Source organism: Lissotriton helveticus, chromosome 6 (assembly GCF_964261635.1).
Source record: "Lissotriton helveticus chromosome 6, aLisHel1.1, whole genome shotgun sequence".
NCBI classification, from domain to species: domain Eukaryota; kingdom Metazoa; phylum Chordata; class Amphibia; order Caudata; family Salamandridae; genus Lissotriton; species Lissotriton helveticus.
Window position 1 is genome coordinate 144138220 of NC_136067.1, and position 17441 is coordinate 144155660.

Here is a 17441-nt window from a genome sequence, read left to right on the forward strand (position 1 = left end):
CATATTCTCATGTAACTGAGAAATCTTTCTGGCATCATATGTCTCTAAGAGAACTATCAGAAAGGGAGTGGTGGGGTTAGACCCCTGCTTCAGTTTCCTGGAGACACAGATCTGTCTCATCTCCTGGAAACTGAGAGCTGCATATCTGGAAGTGACCTGTGGAGGGTCAACACTGACCAGGGGAGTCTCAGTAGATTCTCCCTGGGTAGACATGCTTTTCTAGTGAGGTGTAAGTGGTGCACTTACCTACACTATATGTTTGCCTACTGATCCCTTGCTAGAGTTGTAGTTTAGGGTGTGCTAGGCCCTAGGAGCTACAACAGCTGGTTCAGTAGAACTCAGAGTATTCTAAGCTAAGTTATATGTACCTTTAGTACTTATGTGATCTTTCACAAGATATTCTTAGGATATGTGTGGTAAAACAACAGCAAGCTCAAATCCCACCGCTGCCACCAATGTGAGAAGTTGGCCTGATGTGCAGTGTTCACTATTCTAGTGATCACTATATATCAGTCCAAACAACCCTTATTGATGATTGGTTGTAAGTCAACCTTATAGACCAGCTATTCTAGTAGCATGGATACGAGCAGTCTAAGGCTAAGACTCTAGAGGGCGTGTTAAGCCAGCTGTTTTACCATCACATTACCCCTTGAACACCCAGTGAAAGGACACCACACAAGTGTTATGAAAATAAACAATATATTTATTAGAATCACAACAACCCTGTACTCTTTATGAGGACAGGGTGCTAAGCACACAACAAAACTCTTACGAAAATACTTAAGTTAGCACAGTATATACAAATGCCCGAGGGGCACGAAAAACCATATACTCTAAAAGTGGAATGCGAAATTACTAGCAGGTAAGTACAGTACTAATAGGCTTTGGAATCGCTAGGACTTGACTAGGGAATCGTTAGATTACTTCTAGGAGGCCTAGGGGACTCGGGTGCAGAGTGTGCACTCTCACGCGGGATGCGGGACAAAGTCTATGGAAGCTAGTAAAGTTACAGTTAGTGTTCACGGGCGAACCCAACCTGGTAGGGAGAAAACGACAGTGGATCCTGACCCTTGGATAGTGAGGCTATGCTGGGGCACCGAAATGCCGAAGTTACCTAGCCCAGGGGCTGCAGCTGCATAGGTCTCAAAAGACGTCGGGAATCCTCGTTGCCGGACCAGGAGCCTGGAAGAAAGATGCTGGCAGGCGACCAGTGAAGATAGTTCGAGTTGATCCAAGCCTGGATCTGGAAGATGGATGACACCTGAAAGCAGAGGGGACCAAGTTCGTGACTACTAGCCAGTAGTCAGTGGGCACCAGGAGGGCACCGGATGGCAGTCACCTCGACTAGGTGAGTGGGCGACGCTGGCTCTGCAGATCTCACGGACCAGGAGGCGTTGTCGGCGACCAGGATGGAGAGGCGAGCTGTCCCACGATGGATGAAGCTGTCGGCGTCGAAGTTACCCAGGATTGGGCAACAAGCCTTGGCTAATTCAAGCCCACGCGGTGGACTCAAAATGGCGTCTTGAGTGGACCAGGAGGGTCCGGGGTGCTCCTCTTCGGGAAGGGAGCAAGGGCCAGTCTGGAGCAACCAGACCAGCAGCAGTGATGTCGTCGGGCGTCGTTCAGGAGGCCACAAGCCAGCGGGCTAGTAGCCAAACAACGCGGTGAGCAGCAAAAAGCAGAAGGGCCCCACGCAGATCGTGGAGATGCTGGGAGGCTGCACTTCGGTGCTGGAGCTGCTCAGGGTCGGGGCTTCTCGGACCCCAAAGCACTCACCAGGAAATTACTCGGCGGGCTTGCTGTGCAGAAGTCGTGCAGTCTTGCAGATGGCCGGTCCCTCGAGGTCTCGTCGCACCCACGGTTCTCAGCTGGGCTGTAGAGGTGGGTAGAGGTCAGAGGTGCCAGGGAAGCCGGTTCTCATCGAGCTGGGCAGTCGGATTCCGGAGGAAGGACTTGCAGCAGACCGCAGTGTTCTTAAGATGGTGCCTGCGGATGCAGGGTGACTACTCCTTAGTCACAAGGGAGAAATCTTAGGAAGAAGTCTTGAGTTCCTTTCGTAGAAAGTAGTTTCAGGATTCAAAGATGATCTAATCTGGAAGGGGGCCTGCTCCTACCTTTATCTGGGAAAAGGGGGCTGGCACGCGACTAAGTCCTGCCCTAGGGGTGGGACCAGGAGGGGGGTGGTTACACCCACTTCCTTGGCTGGCTTTTCCCCAGCACAGGGTCTGGAGTGTCCCTGGAACTGGTTCAAGCCAGCCTATGCACAGTGAGCACCGGGGTGCCACGTGCAGTCACCTTCCTCTGAAGCCCTGCCTACCTACAATACACAAAATCCGGTCTGGGACGGTGCTGGCACCGCCCCTGGCAGGAAACCCTTTGTCCTTATCTCCTGCTCTGGGAGGACTCCCAGCAGCAGGAGGGCAGACTTGTGTCTCGGTGGCAGCATCCATTTTGTGGATGCTAAGGCTCTGTCTGACTTTAACCGGGGTTAGGGGTTACATACATGTCGTGTCCCTCTAGAAGGGTGGAATGCTAACCCCGTCGCCAGAATTGGCGAGGGGTTAGTATTCCAATTCGTATGACACCTTACTCGACATGTTTTGATAAAGCGATACCAGAGTTGGCATATAACCGCGAGGATTATAATGCACTTAAGAGTATATGGTATGCGATATCATGGAAACGGCTAAGGGATGGATCCCGAAAGCCGCAGACAGGCTCAGCTCATGCCAGAGCACCATCTCACACGATTCCAAGCACTCTGCCTTCAGGATTGTTAAGGCCTGCCATAGGAGTGACTGATAGGAGATCTGTGTGTCCATTTTAGGGTTAGATATAGGAATACTATATCTAAAGCAAAGGGTGATTACACCACCTTGCCCCAGCTGTCGTGCAGCCAGTTGTGTCAGATTTGGATGGCCAGCCAGGGGTGGCATAATACATGCTGCAGCCCCTGGTAGGCCCTGGGTACACCTATGCCCTGGGTACCTAAGGTACACTGTACAGGGACTGATAAGGTGACTCAGTATCCAATTAGATATGTACCTAGGGTACATGGAATCCATTTTACAGAGAGAGCAGTAGGCCTGAGGTCCTGAATAGCAGGGCCTCAGGTCAACTAAGTCAGAAAACCAGCAAAACACCAGGCAAAAAGTTGGGGGCAACCATAGTCAGGGATCTACCTTCCTACATGGAGGGAGGCGCGGAATAGTAAAAACATCTCCGGGTTAGAGGGGAGGAGGGCGCAGCGCTATTGGCTGACTCCACTCGCACCGCCCTTAAAACTAGAGGCTCATCATTCGCGCAGCTGATGCGCGCCAGAGCACAGCAGTCTCCGCTCCTCCTGAAGCTTTTTTAAAAGTTTGTGTGTTAAAAACTGTATACTTTGTCGCCGTATTTTAAGATATAAGAATTCACGAAGCCTGATAGCACCTACCCGCAGTCCTGCACCCTTGGACGCTCGGCTACCCGCACCTCCCCGGTCCACCACGGGATTCTTCCCGATTGTTGTGGAGGGAGGCGCGGGATAGTAAAAACATCTCTGGGTTAGAGGGGAGGAGGGCGCAGCGCTATTGGCTGAATCCACTCGCACCGCCCCCTGCACCAACCTAAAAAACCAGATGCATTTCTCCGCGTGTAACGGACGTGCCGGCGGCACGCCAAAGGCAACCTGTCTGCGCCCGGCCGGGGCCAGGGGCCATAACCCCTGCTCGTCCACCCTCCATTATCAGGAGATACAGCCCAACGTTTTTACATCAACTAAGAAGAGGTACCCCTGTCTCTTGCTTCCCTTCCTGGGACCCAGCAGCCCAACACACCATCTGCCATCAGCGTGGCTTTCGGTTCCACCCCACCTCCCCACCCAAGGTGGCACAGCATAGCATGTACTTGTTGAACTGTAGGTCCCTCCCCAAACACTCTTTAGAAATGTCATGCTGCTAGAAGAGCTCAAGCCCGACATCCTGTTTCTAACAGAGACATGGCTGCATTATCAGTCGGAACCTGAACTCGTTCAAACCCTTCCCAAAGGATTTCAAATACTCCGCGGCGATCGCAAAGGGGGAAGAGGAGGGGGGCTAGCAGTCATCTACAAAAATGGTTGTGGATGCCGGAGTTCCTCCGTTTCAATCCCAGACTGCGAAAGTCTCTCCTTCACCATAGAGTTTTCCCCCACCAGCACCTTCTCGGGGATTCTCATATACCGCCCGCTGGGTCCACCGGGTCAGTTTCCCAGTACCCTCCCATCAATCATTGCGAATCTGGCCTTCAGGCCATCTAACTTCACCCTCCTAGGGGACCTCAATATTCATGTTGATGACCCCACAGACCCCACTGCCCAAGAAATGATCAGCAGCCTCTCGGCTCTGCAGCAAAAACAGCGAGTGCTCGACCCGACCCACAACAAGGACCATCTTCTTGGCCCCATATTCTCAAATTGCTCAGATCTGAAGGTAGGAGCACCCTCCCCCCTACCCTGGACAGACCACTTCCTCACCCGATATCCTGGCGTACCTACGAACCGCACTTCCCTATACCTCCGGGAGCTTGCAGAGGCCGCAAATGGTCGAAACTTCCCCTAGCCGAGTGGAGGGCAGGTCTTGAAACAGCCAGACCTACCAGCTCCTCCGACCCCCTTCTGGCTAATGAAAAATTCAACAACTAGATCTCCAAGTCACTCGACTCCGTGCTCCCCATTAAACCAACCACACTCAAACGTAGCAACAAGACTGCCCCTTGGTACTCTCCTGAACTTAGAGACCTGAAGCGCACCTGCAAAAAACTAGAAAGGAAATGGCGCCTTGACTACTCTCCTTCCAGAATAACTGACTACAGAGCAGCAATTAAAGCCTATAAAGCTAGTATTAAACGCACGCAGGCATCTTTCTTCGAGGATAAAATCACCAAAGCCGCGTGCAAACCTAAAGAAATATACCACATCGCAAAAACGTTACTCCAACTACCAGAAAAACAACAGGACGTTTCAGACACTCAAACCCACTGTGACAACATGGCTGACTTTTTAAACCAAAAAATTGAAAATATCTATACCTCCTTCCACCAACCCCCGATTGATACAAAAAAAACCCTACAACTGGAGTCCCAATCCCACACCACACTCGATCACCTCCCCCCTTTAGCCGCGAGCACCTTAGAACTCATCATGCACCAGGTAAAATATGGCTCCCCTAACGACCCGGCACCTCCTCGCATCCTACTCTCAGTCGCCACCCACATTATACCCACCATATTGGAATTACTAAATAATTCCCTATCCACTGGCATCGTCCCTCTCCCATGGAAGCGAGCCATGGTCAAAGCCCTTCTAAAAAAAACAAATCTGGATCAAAATAACCCGGCCAACTACCGACCAATTTCCCTGCTGCCTTGGCTGAGCAAAATCCTCAAAAAACACGTAAACACTGCGATAACAGACTATTTAGAGTCTAATAACATCTTAGACCCCACCCAGACCGGCTTCCGCCCCCTTCATGGGACCGAGACCGCTCTGGTTGCCGTGACGGAGGAGGCCAGGAGGATCCTCGACAATGGAGGTTTCGCTGCCATCATCCTCCTTGACCTATGTGCCGCCTTCGACACAGTGAACCACAACATCCTACTGCACAGACTCAGCAGCAAGGGAATTTTGGGCCTGGCATTCACCTGGCTCAAATCCTTCCTATCCAATCGCTCTTTCCAGGTATTTGAGGGTAACAACACATCTCCCAGTAAGCTCCTTGGCTGTGGTGTACCGCAGGGCTCTTCCCTGAGAGCTTCATTATTTAATATAACATGAGCCCCCTAGCTAAGATCGTCCGCCCTTTCGGCGTAAAAATCATCACGTACACGGACGACACTCAGCTAGTGGTGGCTCTCAACCCCTCACAAAACACGCCCATTGACCTTAAGAACTGCCTGGAAGCTGTCCACATGTGGATGGCATCTTCCTGCCTCAAGCTGAACGGGGACAAAACAGAGCTGATGCGCCTGGGCAGTCCCATGAATAACACCATCGAATCACTCTGGCCCTTATGCCTAGGAGCTACCCCCGCACCTAAGGACAAAATCAAAAGCCTAGGAATCTGGCTTGACAAGTCCCTCAATTTCAACTGTCAGGTGGCCAAGCTTTCCGCTACCTGTTTCGGCTTGTTAAGGCTCTTGTGCAAAATCCTCCCCCTTCTACCCTTCCACGCAAGAAAGACTATGGTCCAGGGCCTAATCCTGTCTCGTCTGGACTTTGGAAACGCCCTGTATCTAGGTGCACCCCAGACCACTCTAAACAAACTGCAAATTATCCAAAACTTGTGCAGCCAGAACCCTCCTCCAAATTCCCCGCCGTCTTCCTGTCAAAACCAGACTAAAGGATCTTCACTGGATCCCAATCAGGGAAAGGATTCAGTTTAAAGCAATGTGCATTGCGCACCGATCCTTCTGGGGGACAGGTGCCATCATCAACCAACCACTGATGACCGCCTACCACCCACCTAGACAGCTTAGATCGGGGTCTTCTTTCCTGGCCGTAATACATAGGGTAAAGAGAGCCAGGTGTGGAGGCCGCTCCTTCTCCCACAACGCGGCCGGGCTTTGGAACTCCCTCCCCTCTAACTCAGATCAGAACCTAAACTGCTTGCTTTTCGCAAACTTTTAAAAACTTGGCTTTTTAACAAACCTGATTAGCTCATGACTGCCGCGGATCAAGCGCGATTGTCTGCAGCGCCAGGACGCCTGAGGGTAGTTACCGCGCTATATAAATGGTCTTTTCATTTCATTTCATTTCAGTGTAAGATAAAAAGCTACAAAATATGCAAAAAGGTTGAAGATAAAATGGTGCTTACAAAATAAATATTTGAATAATGCCGACTGTAAGTAATGCTTTTTTTTTATATATACTGTCTCTTAAAAGCACACACTTCACAGCTCAGCTGGTAACTCACTTGCACTACCACTCAAAAAGAATAAATATTTGTCATCACAAAGCTTCCAGTGATTCCATCAAATAAAGCCAATGTTGGCTCCCAAGCACGCTTTACATTTGCAGGCAAGCGAGCACCCTGGCAAGAAGGCTTGTTGATTGTTTAGTTGTCTGCCACCTTTGGTTTCACAGCACAGGAAACTCCCTTAATGGCACTTCAGCTGAAGCACTTAGTAGGGGAATCGTTTTTCGTAAATTAATAAAGCTTTGGCACTCTTGCCCCTCTGATCTCGCCTACTTTGACCTCTGGTTTGAATTATTAGACATCCGACTTTGGCACTGTGTATCAGGTTTGAGTCTCGGTGTCGGCTGAACATCCTGTGATTCTGGGCAAATCACTTAATCTCCCTGTGCCTACCAAAAAATAATTTTAACTGGTGTTTGTGTAAAGCACTCCAATACCATCGGGTTGAGTTTGCGCTATATAAAACTATAAAAAACAAAACAAAAAATAAGCTGTATGGCCACACCGTTTTTAGAGGTCTTCCCTAACCCCCATCCCCCACCCCTCCTTTTTGCATCCCATTAAAAGTATTGAAGTCACCCTGGCCCATGTAACCCAATGCTGACCTCTCTCACCAGACAGACACTTTACACATCGTTGGCGTGCAGGCTCTGAACAAAGGGCACATTTAAATTGGAATAACAATGACAAACTGCACTTTGAATGCAGAAAAATGCTCACTACATAGAGAGATTAATCTTTTTAGCAATGTGGCTACAGGTATTTGCTGCACAAGACCATTAGGGCAGTGTCACTCGCAGGTAAAGGTGTGGATTTTAAATGGGGTGCAGCTGAAAGCACCCCAGCCTACACCACCTGAGATCCATTTCGTCCTGCCCCTCATCTTTATACACAAGACTGTTCAGGCACGATCTGACTACCCTGAGGCTCTTTTCAACTGCGCTTTTTTATGTTTCCTGGTTCCCGCTCATCAGACCATCATCACGGAGCAACTCGACCCCCACGACTCGTTCCCATCCCTCGTCCAATTCCCAGACCCCACGTTGAAGCTCCGGGGGCCAGTAATGCTGCACCATACAGTGACAAAGTTGCATTGCGCATGCGCTTTCTCGGACGGCTGTGACGCGGAACGAGCGTTCTTTCTTCAGTACGTGCTGTCTCTGCCTGCGCTGTCCTTTGACCCGGAAGTAGTTGTCATATTGCGCAGTGACCGTGAGGAGTAAGGAGAAAAGTGAGGCATGTTTCTAACCGGCGTGAACTGTAAGTGATGGCAGAAGGAAACAATCAGGGGCCCCGGAAATGCACCCTCAATGACAGGCTCTCGGTGGGAAGCATCCTTCGTGTCAGGCGGTCTGGAGGGTTAAATTTAAAGCGGTAGCTCCAGTTAATATTTATCACAGTTTCTGTGGGGCTCAGGTCTTCTAAGGGGCCTTTGGGAGCTCTGCGATTCCTGTTACATATACAGAAGTGGTCTGAAACTAAATGTACTGGCTGCCCTCTCGGTGCACCGCCCGCGTCCTGTGTAGCCGCCGTTAGAGGCGGGGTACACGCCACAGAGGTGCTGAAGGGGGCAACCTGCAAACCTCTCGATACACGACTTTGCCTCTTTTACATTGGATGTTATCACAGGAGGGTGGGACTCGTTGGTGCGCACTTTATTCTAGTGCCCAAACCCCCAAGCAGCATTCTCGTTGTGGTCCTTCATTTTTACGTCTGACATTAGCCATAACCATAACCTTTTGATTATAATAAACTTATATTTATTATATACTTACTATATGGACTTCCAGAAAGCCGTGTTCTCTCTTTGGTAGTTTGTTGTCCTATTAACATTTTCTTCTGCCCTCTACAGCATGGGGCAGGTGTTGGTTATTCGACTTCAGCCATTGGCTAACGTCACTGTGAGTGACCGCTTTCTGTTCTATAATAGGGAGAACAACCGCACGCAAAGTAGTTACCTTCAGTGGCCTAAAGCATAAGGAATTTAGAAGCTATCTGAACTTATTTAGTCAATATTTTCTATATGTCTTTCTACTAGGGGCAGCAAAGAAAATAATAAATGCCATATTAGCGTGGCGACCTCTGTTCCTTAACCACGATGCTTGCATGGCGCTCTCTCTTGTACAATCCGACGCAAAATCCGGCACACCAGCTAGTGTACTTAGGTGCCTTATTCTTATATTTCCAAAGGGATTTAGCATGAATGAATACTGAAAAGAACATTTCTTAAGCCAAACGTAAATGGGTCATTTGGAAGCGAATGAAGGAATTACATGGCAAACAAGATTAAAAAAAAAGGCCCAGCCAACAAAAATAACCTTAATGTTAACAGAGTTAATGTTTACCAAAAAGGCAGGTTTCAAATGAAAGAACAAATGGTAAACTAGAGCGGGACATTTCAGAAAGGAGAAAGGGACTGATATTGGGGTAACTGAGAGAGGAAGGTGTTCGAGAAGATACTAAAGTATCAACATGTTGCACATTAAATGGTTATGTAGGTAAGTTAGGTTCAGATCCTGAAGATGCAGCAGTGGTTCCTGAAGGATGAAGAGAGATTTAAAAAAAAGCAGGCGGGTGTAATAGTCCAGCAATATTCTTACTGTGTACGTATTAACAATCGTAGACCTCTCTCAGGCTTTTTTTTCTTATAAAGAATGACTGCTCACATCTTCGTGGCCACAGCCAGCCATTATGCTCTCAAATTTCATGACTGCTGGAACTAATGGTTGCAATAGATGCACAAACCTATTCCTGTTGTTACTTGTGTATGCGGATATGTATTTGCAGTATGCTGTTCATAAAAGATTGTGAAATAATCTCTTTTCTTTCTCTTCTATGCACCTGGAAAAAAACAGTTGCCAAGGCCAAAGCAAAGTAAGTATGTTTTTAATATGTGTAGACTAAAGATGATGGATTCGTACATACATTTAGGTGAAAGAGCAGATTGCATTGCATGTCGTTTGCAGTAATGTTTTTTCATCTTGCATCAGTAGAACTGTGACCCCCTGTGTTTCTGTATAGACTCTTGCGCCATTTCCAGACAACTGTGGGCAGTGAAGTCGGGGCTTAATGGGTTCAGGCTGTGACAATAAGAGATTTTTACCAGTATTGGCCTGGGGTTTAGCCTTACGACCGAGCCAATACCGTGCACCAGTTTAGCACCTGACCCTCACAGTCGCAAAGTTGAGCAGTCCAGGGCTTACGCACCGAGGTAGGAGATGGGGATTAGGAACTCCATAAACTACAATTATCAGTTAATAATTTAATATTCAGCTAACGATTTTTCTTTTAAAAATCTTTGACTTAATTCAAATAATTGTACATAATTCCAGAAACAATAAATATACAGATTCATACTCAAATCTTTCTGTAACTAATGAGGAGTCACCTTATGCCACTCCCTTGTACCTGCGGTACTGTGCACCACATGTTTCACAAGAGCCAGATCAGTGCGGATCCTACCCTAGCCCTGCTAACTAGTGCGCATGCAGTGTATTTGGCGATGGTGTGAGGTGTGCAGAGGTAGCCCTAGCATTAATTGAGACTGCAATGGAGTTATTGTACTTGTGGCTTTCAGATCTTGCGCTTTTGGTTTTCCCTTGGGCCCAAACAAGCTAGGTACCTATGCTTTGTGGGCTTGATGAGTACTTGGTTGTGGATGCAGTCTTCTTAGTCAATGTGGCTTTCTTCCGGTACTCCTAATTCTTTTTTGTGAGGACTTTGGACAGCAATCTGACCTTGCTTAGCACTGCATGGCTTCTTAGTGCTTAGTTCTGCAACAAAACTCTGTAGGACACAAATTTCTTAGTGTCCTCCATCTACACAGATCTGCTCACATTGTGGGGTAACTTCGATATTTCTGTACCTCAACCTCACAGAACAGATCCTTTGTTAATGCGATAGTGGGCGTCTTTGGGTTGTCGTGCCTTCGTTCCTTTATAGCCCTGTCCTTGTGAGCGATGTCTTCCTCAATTTGGATCACTTCCAGTTCTGCTCCTGAGCAGTCAGTCGGTTCTCTTCCTCAAAGCGTGATGTGGGTATCCCTTCTTGGCAATCTTGTCGAAGTTTCCCAAGCTTTAGTCCCAAACTTGCAAGGGTATTGAGCGGTGGAATTCCTGGAGCAGAAGAGCGTTTCTCAGTCACCACTGGTGTGGAGGTCTCGATGTCTGGTGAAGAAATCTTGGCACACCGTCTATAAGTTTCAACCCTATCTTTGTACAGAGGCTGCAGATACTGATTATGTATTCCAACAGTTACTTCTGAGACCAATTCGGAGCAGTTGTCTCTTTTGCTTATTCTGCATAGATTGGTCCAGCAAAGGTCTTTATCACTTTGAAGTGTGAGCAGTACGGTGGGGTAGATCTTAGAATCTCCTGTCAGGAAAGACAGAAAACCAATGTATAAAAGAAAGGGAGGTCGCCCCACTTAATTACCTCTTAACATGTGGGGAATAACAATTCAAGTGAACAATGAGACAGATAAGGCCAGAGGAAACTCCCTTACCTTCAAAGAGGTCTTCTGTCCCCTCTACCCAACACCCACAAGCCTGGCCCTCTACAAAAGATCTCTTTAATGTCGTGGAGGAGCCCTGCAATTCACTTCACCTGTGTTGTTGGGAGAGGCCAGTAGCCAACTCTCCCTGGCACCTGCCCCCATGATCAGCTCTCTCTAACCATGGGAGCTGACGATAGTTATGCTTGGTCTGCCCCTCCAGACCTCAGATCGTCATCTAGTGCTTCAGTCCTGGTAAAAAAAACTACCACCAGCTCATATGCATGATCATCCTGCTGAGTCTGGGGTCAAAAAGCTACAACTTGCTGTGATAAATCCAAGGAAGAGTCAACGCTTTCCGTCAAAGATATTATCTGAAAAGGTGGGCAAAGAGTTGGCCGAAATATACTGTTCCTGTTATATGGCTGGGAGCTACAGATTTAAATATGAGATGAGAGTTCATGCATGGGATGTACTGGAGAAAAGTGAAAAGCGAAGTAGAGACAAGACTTTCAGAGAATATGTGACTGGAAAAAGTGTGAACTGTCTATGACGATGAAGAGAAAACTTAATAAAAAATGATATAATTCTAGATGAGGGTTTGAAACATCAGGGCACTTTCTGTTTTTAGGCATCCCTCCCAAAGTGACTGGCAGTGTCATTTATTTTGTTTCTAACAGATATTCATATAATTGACAAACTGGGTCCACTATGAGTCAGACTTTGTGCATGGTAGTTCGTAATATTCAATCTTGCTTTTGATTTATAATGATCGTAGATTTGGCAGTAGATGGCTGGACCTCAAGCTTTAATCTGGTCATAATATTTTATGGAAAGCTCTTGTATTGACCATCTAATCTTCTGATTCTTTTACTGGAAATCTTTGAATTTGTACTGAGAGTTTGTAGATTGAGCTCATTTAGTGATAGGTTGGCTTCTGAGACAATAATGTTGATGATTTCTGATGAGACTTTATACCAATAGATAATTTATTTGGCAAAAGACCAATGTGGGCTCAATTGTAAGATTGCTTTTTTAACTGCATCAACATCATCGGTTGTGTTTCCGCAATATGGTTTTGTGGATTTTATTCAGTGACCACAGTACTGTATAAAGAATGAAGTAAATTGATTGCATTACATAGGCATATTTGGTGCATCGATTTGAGTTTTTACACATTTTTTAATTTTATTTTCTCTGTCTAGAGTGTATAGAATAAGGTTAGCCATGAGCCAAATTGAGAAATAGTCCAAGATGTGTCGGTGTTTTTAATATTCCTTTATGGTTGTGGATTTTGGTTCTGGCTGGGATAGTGAGTGGTTCCTACATGCTACAATATGTTGGGAGGTTTCCTTCTAAATTAAGGTGATTGTAATAAAAAAAGAAAGCTGTTGGGATTAGGGCACAGACGTGTTTGACAGTCAAATTAAACTGAGAATTAAAAACCCATTGAGTAATTAGTGCATCCCTTTTGAAGAGCTGTTTAATAGTGAAAATGCATGTACTCTTGCACCCGTTCCAAAATGGATGTTGTGTGGCCATCTTGAGTTTGCTATTAAACCATAAAGATTTTCAGAGCCTTTTCACCTTTATTAGTATTGTTGCTGTACTTCTGTATTACTCAGTGGAGATGGGGATAAGGTTATGTTCTCTTATGCACTTAGCGGGTGAGGCTATCTTCAATGGGAGAGGGTCACTAATATGCCTCGAGCGTGATCCATGAGAGGCTGCAGGTTTGTGCAGCTCAGTTTGCCAATCTGACTGCACCTTGATAGGTACTGCACTTTAGAAATTAACACCTTGCTTTGCTTTGGGGTGTTGGGAGTTTCTTCATTGCAGTTTTGGGTGTTTTCCTTTCCCTAAAAATCACCGCAGAAGAATGATGGTAGAAAAGTTAGTGGGCCATGTAGAAATGTATAAGATGAAATATGTGTGAGTGGAACTCACAGAAAATTCCAGATGAATTCAAAAACAGAACACCTCCTTTGATCCTAAACAGGTGTTGCTGTTTTAACACCATTAATTTAATGACCACCTCAATTAGCTTGCAGACCATTTGGTCTGTAATTTTAACTGTCTTTTTTTCTCTGCTCATTTCTTGATGTTTTTATACCCAGATTTTTCAGTTCCTCCAGCGTTTCAGATTTTTTTTGTTGTTGTTGCCAAAATCAGATTTAATTCTGTACGCAGAGTAATTTGACTGAGTCACAACAGCTTACACAATGTATACATAGAGGAGAATATTACCTCTACGTTCCTCGTCCTCGACCCAGTCATCACTAATGAGTTATTCCACTTGACAGGAAACACTTTTAGGCTCCACCCACCCTCCTGCCTGGGCTATAAGTACATAGCCAACAGAAAGCACATCCTTTTTGTTTCCTGTCGGTGGACCTCGCGGGGACGCTTGGGTAGGTGCTGGGCACTTACTTACTTCGTGTTGTCCTGTAGTTTCCTCCTCTGCTGGACTCTGGGGGTGCTCATGGACCTTAGTGGGAACTACTTGAGTCGGGCTGCTTGGCTTCCTGGACTCCTTCGAGTTCCTGGTTACCGCTTCTGCTGGGCTGCGCTGGTTTCCTGGGGTCCTGTTGTCGGGTGAGTCCTTCCCTGCTGCACATTCCTTGCGCTGTGGTCCAGCTTGTCGGCCGCTGCAGCTGGTTCGGGGCTTTGAGCTCTTTCGACCTGCCTTGGGCTGTCTGTGGAGTCCTGTGTTTGGCGTTTTCTGTGGAGCGTCCGGGTTGGGCTCCGGACGATCCCTGTGCAGCCCGCCTTTTCTGGGCACTCAAATTGTGTTCTGAGTGCTCCGGTCTGCTTCTTTATTGTGCCGCTGAGTCACGGACTTTGCGGAGCCCCCGGGGTGGGGTCCAGGCGCTCCGTGTGCGGTGGGTCTTTTTTTTGGTGCACTCGGGTTGGGCTCTTGGTGCTCCGATGTGCTGCTTTTCGGGCCGCTCAGGCACTGCCTTTGTGGGGCGCCCATGGTGGGGTCCGGGCGCTCTGTGTGCAGCGGGTCTCTGGGAGCACTCAGGTTGGTTTCCGAGTGCTCCGTTCTGCTGCCCTATGTGCCGCTGCAAATGTGGTGCGCCTGGGTGGGCTCCGGGTGCTCGGCTGCTCCATGGTGCTCCGTGGCCCTCCATGGCCTTCACGCTGACGCCTTATCGAGTCTATCGGCCTTCGGCGGCCGTGGTGGGTGAGATTTTGAAGTTTGGGTTTGGCCACGCACCCTCCAGCCTCGCTTTTGTTTTCCCTTGCCGGTTGATTGAGGTCGGTTTCAGGCTTGTTTTTATTTAAAAGTAGGGGGGGGGGTCGCATTCTGGTCGGTTCCTGCCTGTGTTGGTTGTGTGCGGCTGGGTACTGTGTTTGGTGTTCATGATGGGGAAACATCACAAGAAGCGTAAACATATGTCTCCTGTTTCCTCTTACTCTTCCCCTGCTGGCAGTGGGAATTCTGCCCCTGCGGTGAAGCGGGCCAGGTTGGATAACGGCAGATTGAAGCACCTGATTTTGGAGACTTTGTCTGATCTGAAGTCCTCCAAGAAGTCTCTTGGGGGTCATTCTGTTGGGGGTGTTGGTCTCTATTCGGACATTTCTTCTTCAGATTTTTCTGATGCCTCTTCCTTGGGGGCGGTGGATCTGAAAGGCAAATATGTTTCCAAGGAGTTGTTGCCTGACCTTCTTTCTCATGTACGTGAGAACATGGGGTTTCCTGATGATGCTGTGGCCAGTACTTCCTCGGATGCTGTTCTGCCGCAATTTCGGAAGCCTGTTACTACTTCTCTTCCTATCCATCCCTTTGTGATGGATGCCCTCTTGAAAGAATAGAAGGATCCGGATCACATCATGATGCCGCACTTTATGTCCAAACTGTATCCTTTGCAGGACATGGAGGAATCGTTTCCTGAGTTGGTGAATGTGGATTCCATTGTCGCCAGTTTAGTTGGTCGTCCTTCTATGGCTGATGATAATATTCTGATGGTGTGGATAAGAAGATTGATTTTGCGTTGAGGAAGTCTTATGCTGGCTCTCACCTTGCAATCCGTTCTGGTGTCTATGGGGCTTATGTCGCGCAATCACTGTTGACTGACTTTAAGACTTTGTTTTCCACGATGCAGGAGGGGGGGAAGTTGTCCGGATGTGCTGGAAATCCATGGAACGTCAGACCGAATTTCTCTCGGACATTGCCTTTGATTCTGTGCGTGCTTCTGCCTTGTCCTGGGGTTCCTCTGTTGCTGCTCGTCGGAACTTGTTGTTGAAGGGTTGGAATACGGACGCCGCACAGAGGTCCATGGCTTTGCGGTTGCCCTTTATTGGCCCTCATCTTTTTTGGGGACGCTCTTGAGGATAAACTTCATAAAGTGTTCAAAGAGAGGAAACATTCCTTTTCCTTCTGTCGCCAGCCTTCTCGTAAGGATTTTTCTTTCTCTCATGCCAAGTCCTTTCGACAGCCATCCCGGTTTCAGCAGTACTCCTTTAAGGGCCTGAAAGGTGCTGGTAGGGATTTTCCCCGGAAGTTCCAGAAGAAGCCCCCTGTGATGCTGGACAGGGTCTGCAACGTTCCTGACTGTCGCCCCCGAGGTTGGTCACACTGGTGTTCCGCCAGAGGTTGGTGGGAGGCTGAGTTTGTTCCTTTCTGCTTGGCGTCTGACGACCTCCGATCAGTGGGTGCTGGATGTCCTGGTCCGGGGGTATCGGATCGAGTTTCTGTCCCTTCCTCCTCCCTCTGGAGTGGTACGGACTCAAACGCCTTTGAACCAGTCTCGACGTCGGTCGTTGATGGACGGTGTTCGCACTTTGCTCTTCAAGAAGGCGATTGTGCCCGTTCCCTGGTTGGAGTGGGGTTTGGGGACATATCCGGTTGTCTTTCTTGTTCCGAAAGTCACAGGGGGTTTTCGGATTGTCATCAATCTCCGGAGTCTGAACTTGTTTGTCCGGAAAATCCCATTCAAGATGGAGACCTTGCAGCGGGTGATCCCTTTGATTCAGGCCGGCTGGGTGTTGGCTACGCTGGATCTCCAGGATGCTTATCTTCATGTGCCCGTGGCTCTGGAGGATCAGAGGTTCCTGCGCTTCTGCCTGGAGGGTCATCATTGGCAGTTCTTTGTCCTTCCGTTCGGTCTCCGGTCCGCTCCTCGTGTGTTCACCAAGGTGGTGGCTCCCTTGGTGGCCCATCTTCACCTCTTGGGTGTGTCGGTGTATCCCTACTTGGACTATTGGCTGCTCCAGGCTCCTTCCCCTGCGGTCCTGTCTCAGCACCTGTCCTTGACCATTCGTACGCTAGAGCAGCATGGGTTTCTAGTGAACTTTCTGAAATGCCATCTGGTTCCTGACACTCGGCAGTCTTTCATAGGGGCCGTCTTCGATACAGTCCTGGACAAGATGTTTCTTCCGGATTCCCGGCTTCTGCGCCTTCAGTTCCTTTTGTGGAGGTTGTTGTCCCAGGCTGCAGCTCCCCTCCTTCAGTGGCTCGAGGTTCAGGGTCATATGGCTGCAACTGTCTTCACGGTGCCCTGGGCCAGGGTTCATCTTCGTCCTCTGCTGTGGCATCTTTAACGTTTGGTGCCTTTTCCGGTTCGGGACTATGCTGTCTCTGTGCCAGTTTCTCTGGAGGTTGTGTCCGCTCTCCATTGGTGGCTGGATTCCTCCAATCTTTCCAAGGGGATGTGGATTCACCTGCCTCCTCTATTGGTGTTGACGACTGATGCCAGTGCGTCCGGTTGGGGGGCGACTCTGGGTCAGTGGGCTGTTCAGGCTCGTTGGCTCCGGTCGGAGTCCTGTCGGTCCTCCAATTGGAGGGAACTCTCTGCGGTGGACCGTGCTCTTCGTTTCTTACAGGGTCGTCTGCTGGGGTGCAATGTCCTGGTGCGGTCCGACAACTAAGTTACTGTGGCTTACATCACCACCAGGGCAGTACTCGCAGTCCTTCTTTGGATCTGGTGGCCTGTGCAATTGCGGGTTGGGCGGAGTGTCATTTTCTGGCCATCTCTGCTCAGCATATCAGGGGTGTGGACAATGTGGTGG

At 48.4% G+C, this 17441-nt stretch overlaps 1 protein-coding gene across 1 annotated transcript in view; it reads left to right on the forward strand.

Moving 5' to 3' along the window:
* Positions 1 to 8067: 8067 nt before the first annotated feature.
* Positions 8068 to 17441, forward strand: part of MRPL33 (mitochondrial ribosomal protein L33) — a 36718-nt gene continuing 27344 nt past the window's right edge. Inside the window, exons 1-2 of the mRNA XM_078647502.1 lie at positions 8068 to 8195; positions 9791 to 9809. Coding sequence (XP_078503628.1) covers positions 8174 to 8195; positions 9791 to 9809 — 41 coding nt within the window. The 5' untranslated portion in view covers positions 8068 to 8173. The remainder of the gene's footprint in view (positions 8196 to 9790; positions 9810 to 17441) is intronic.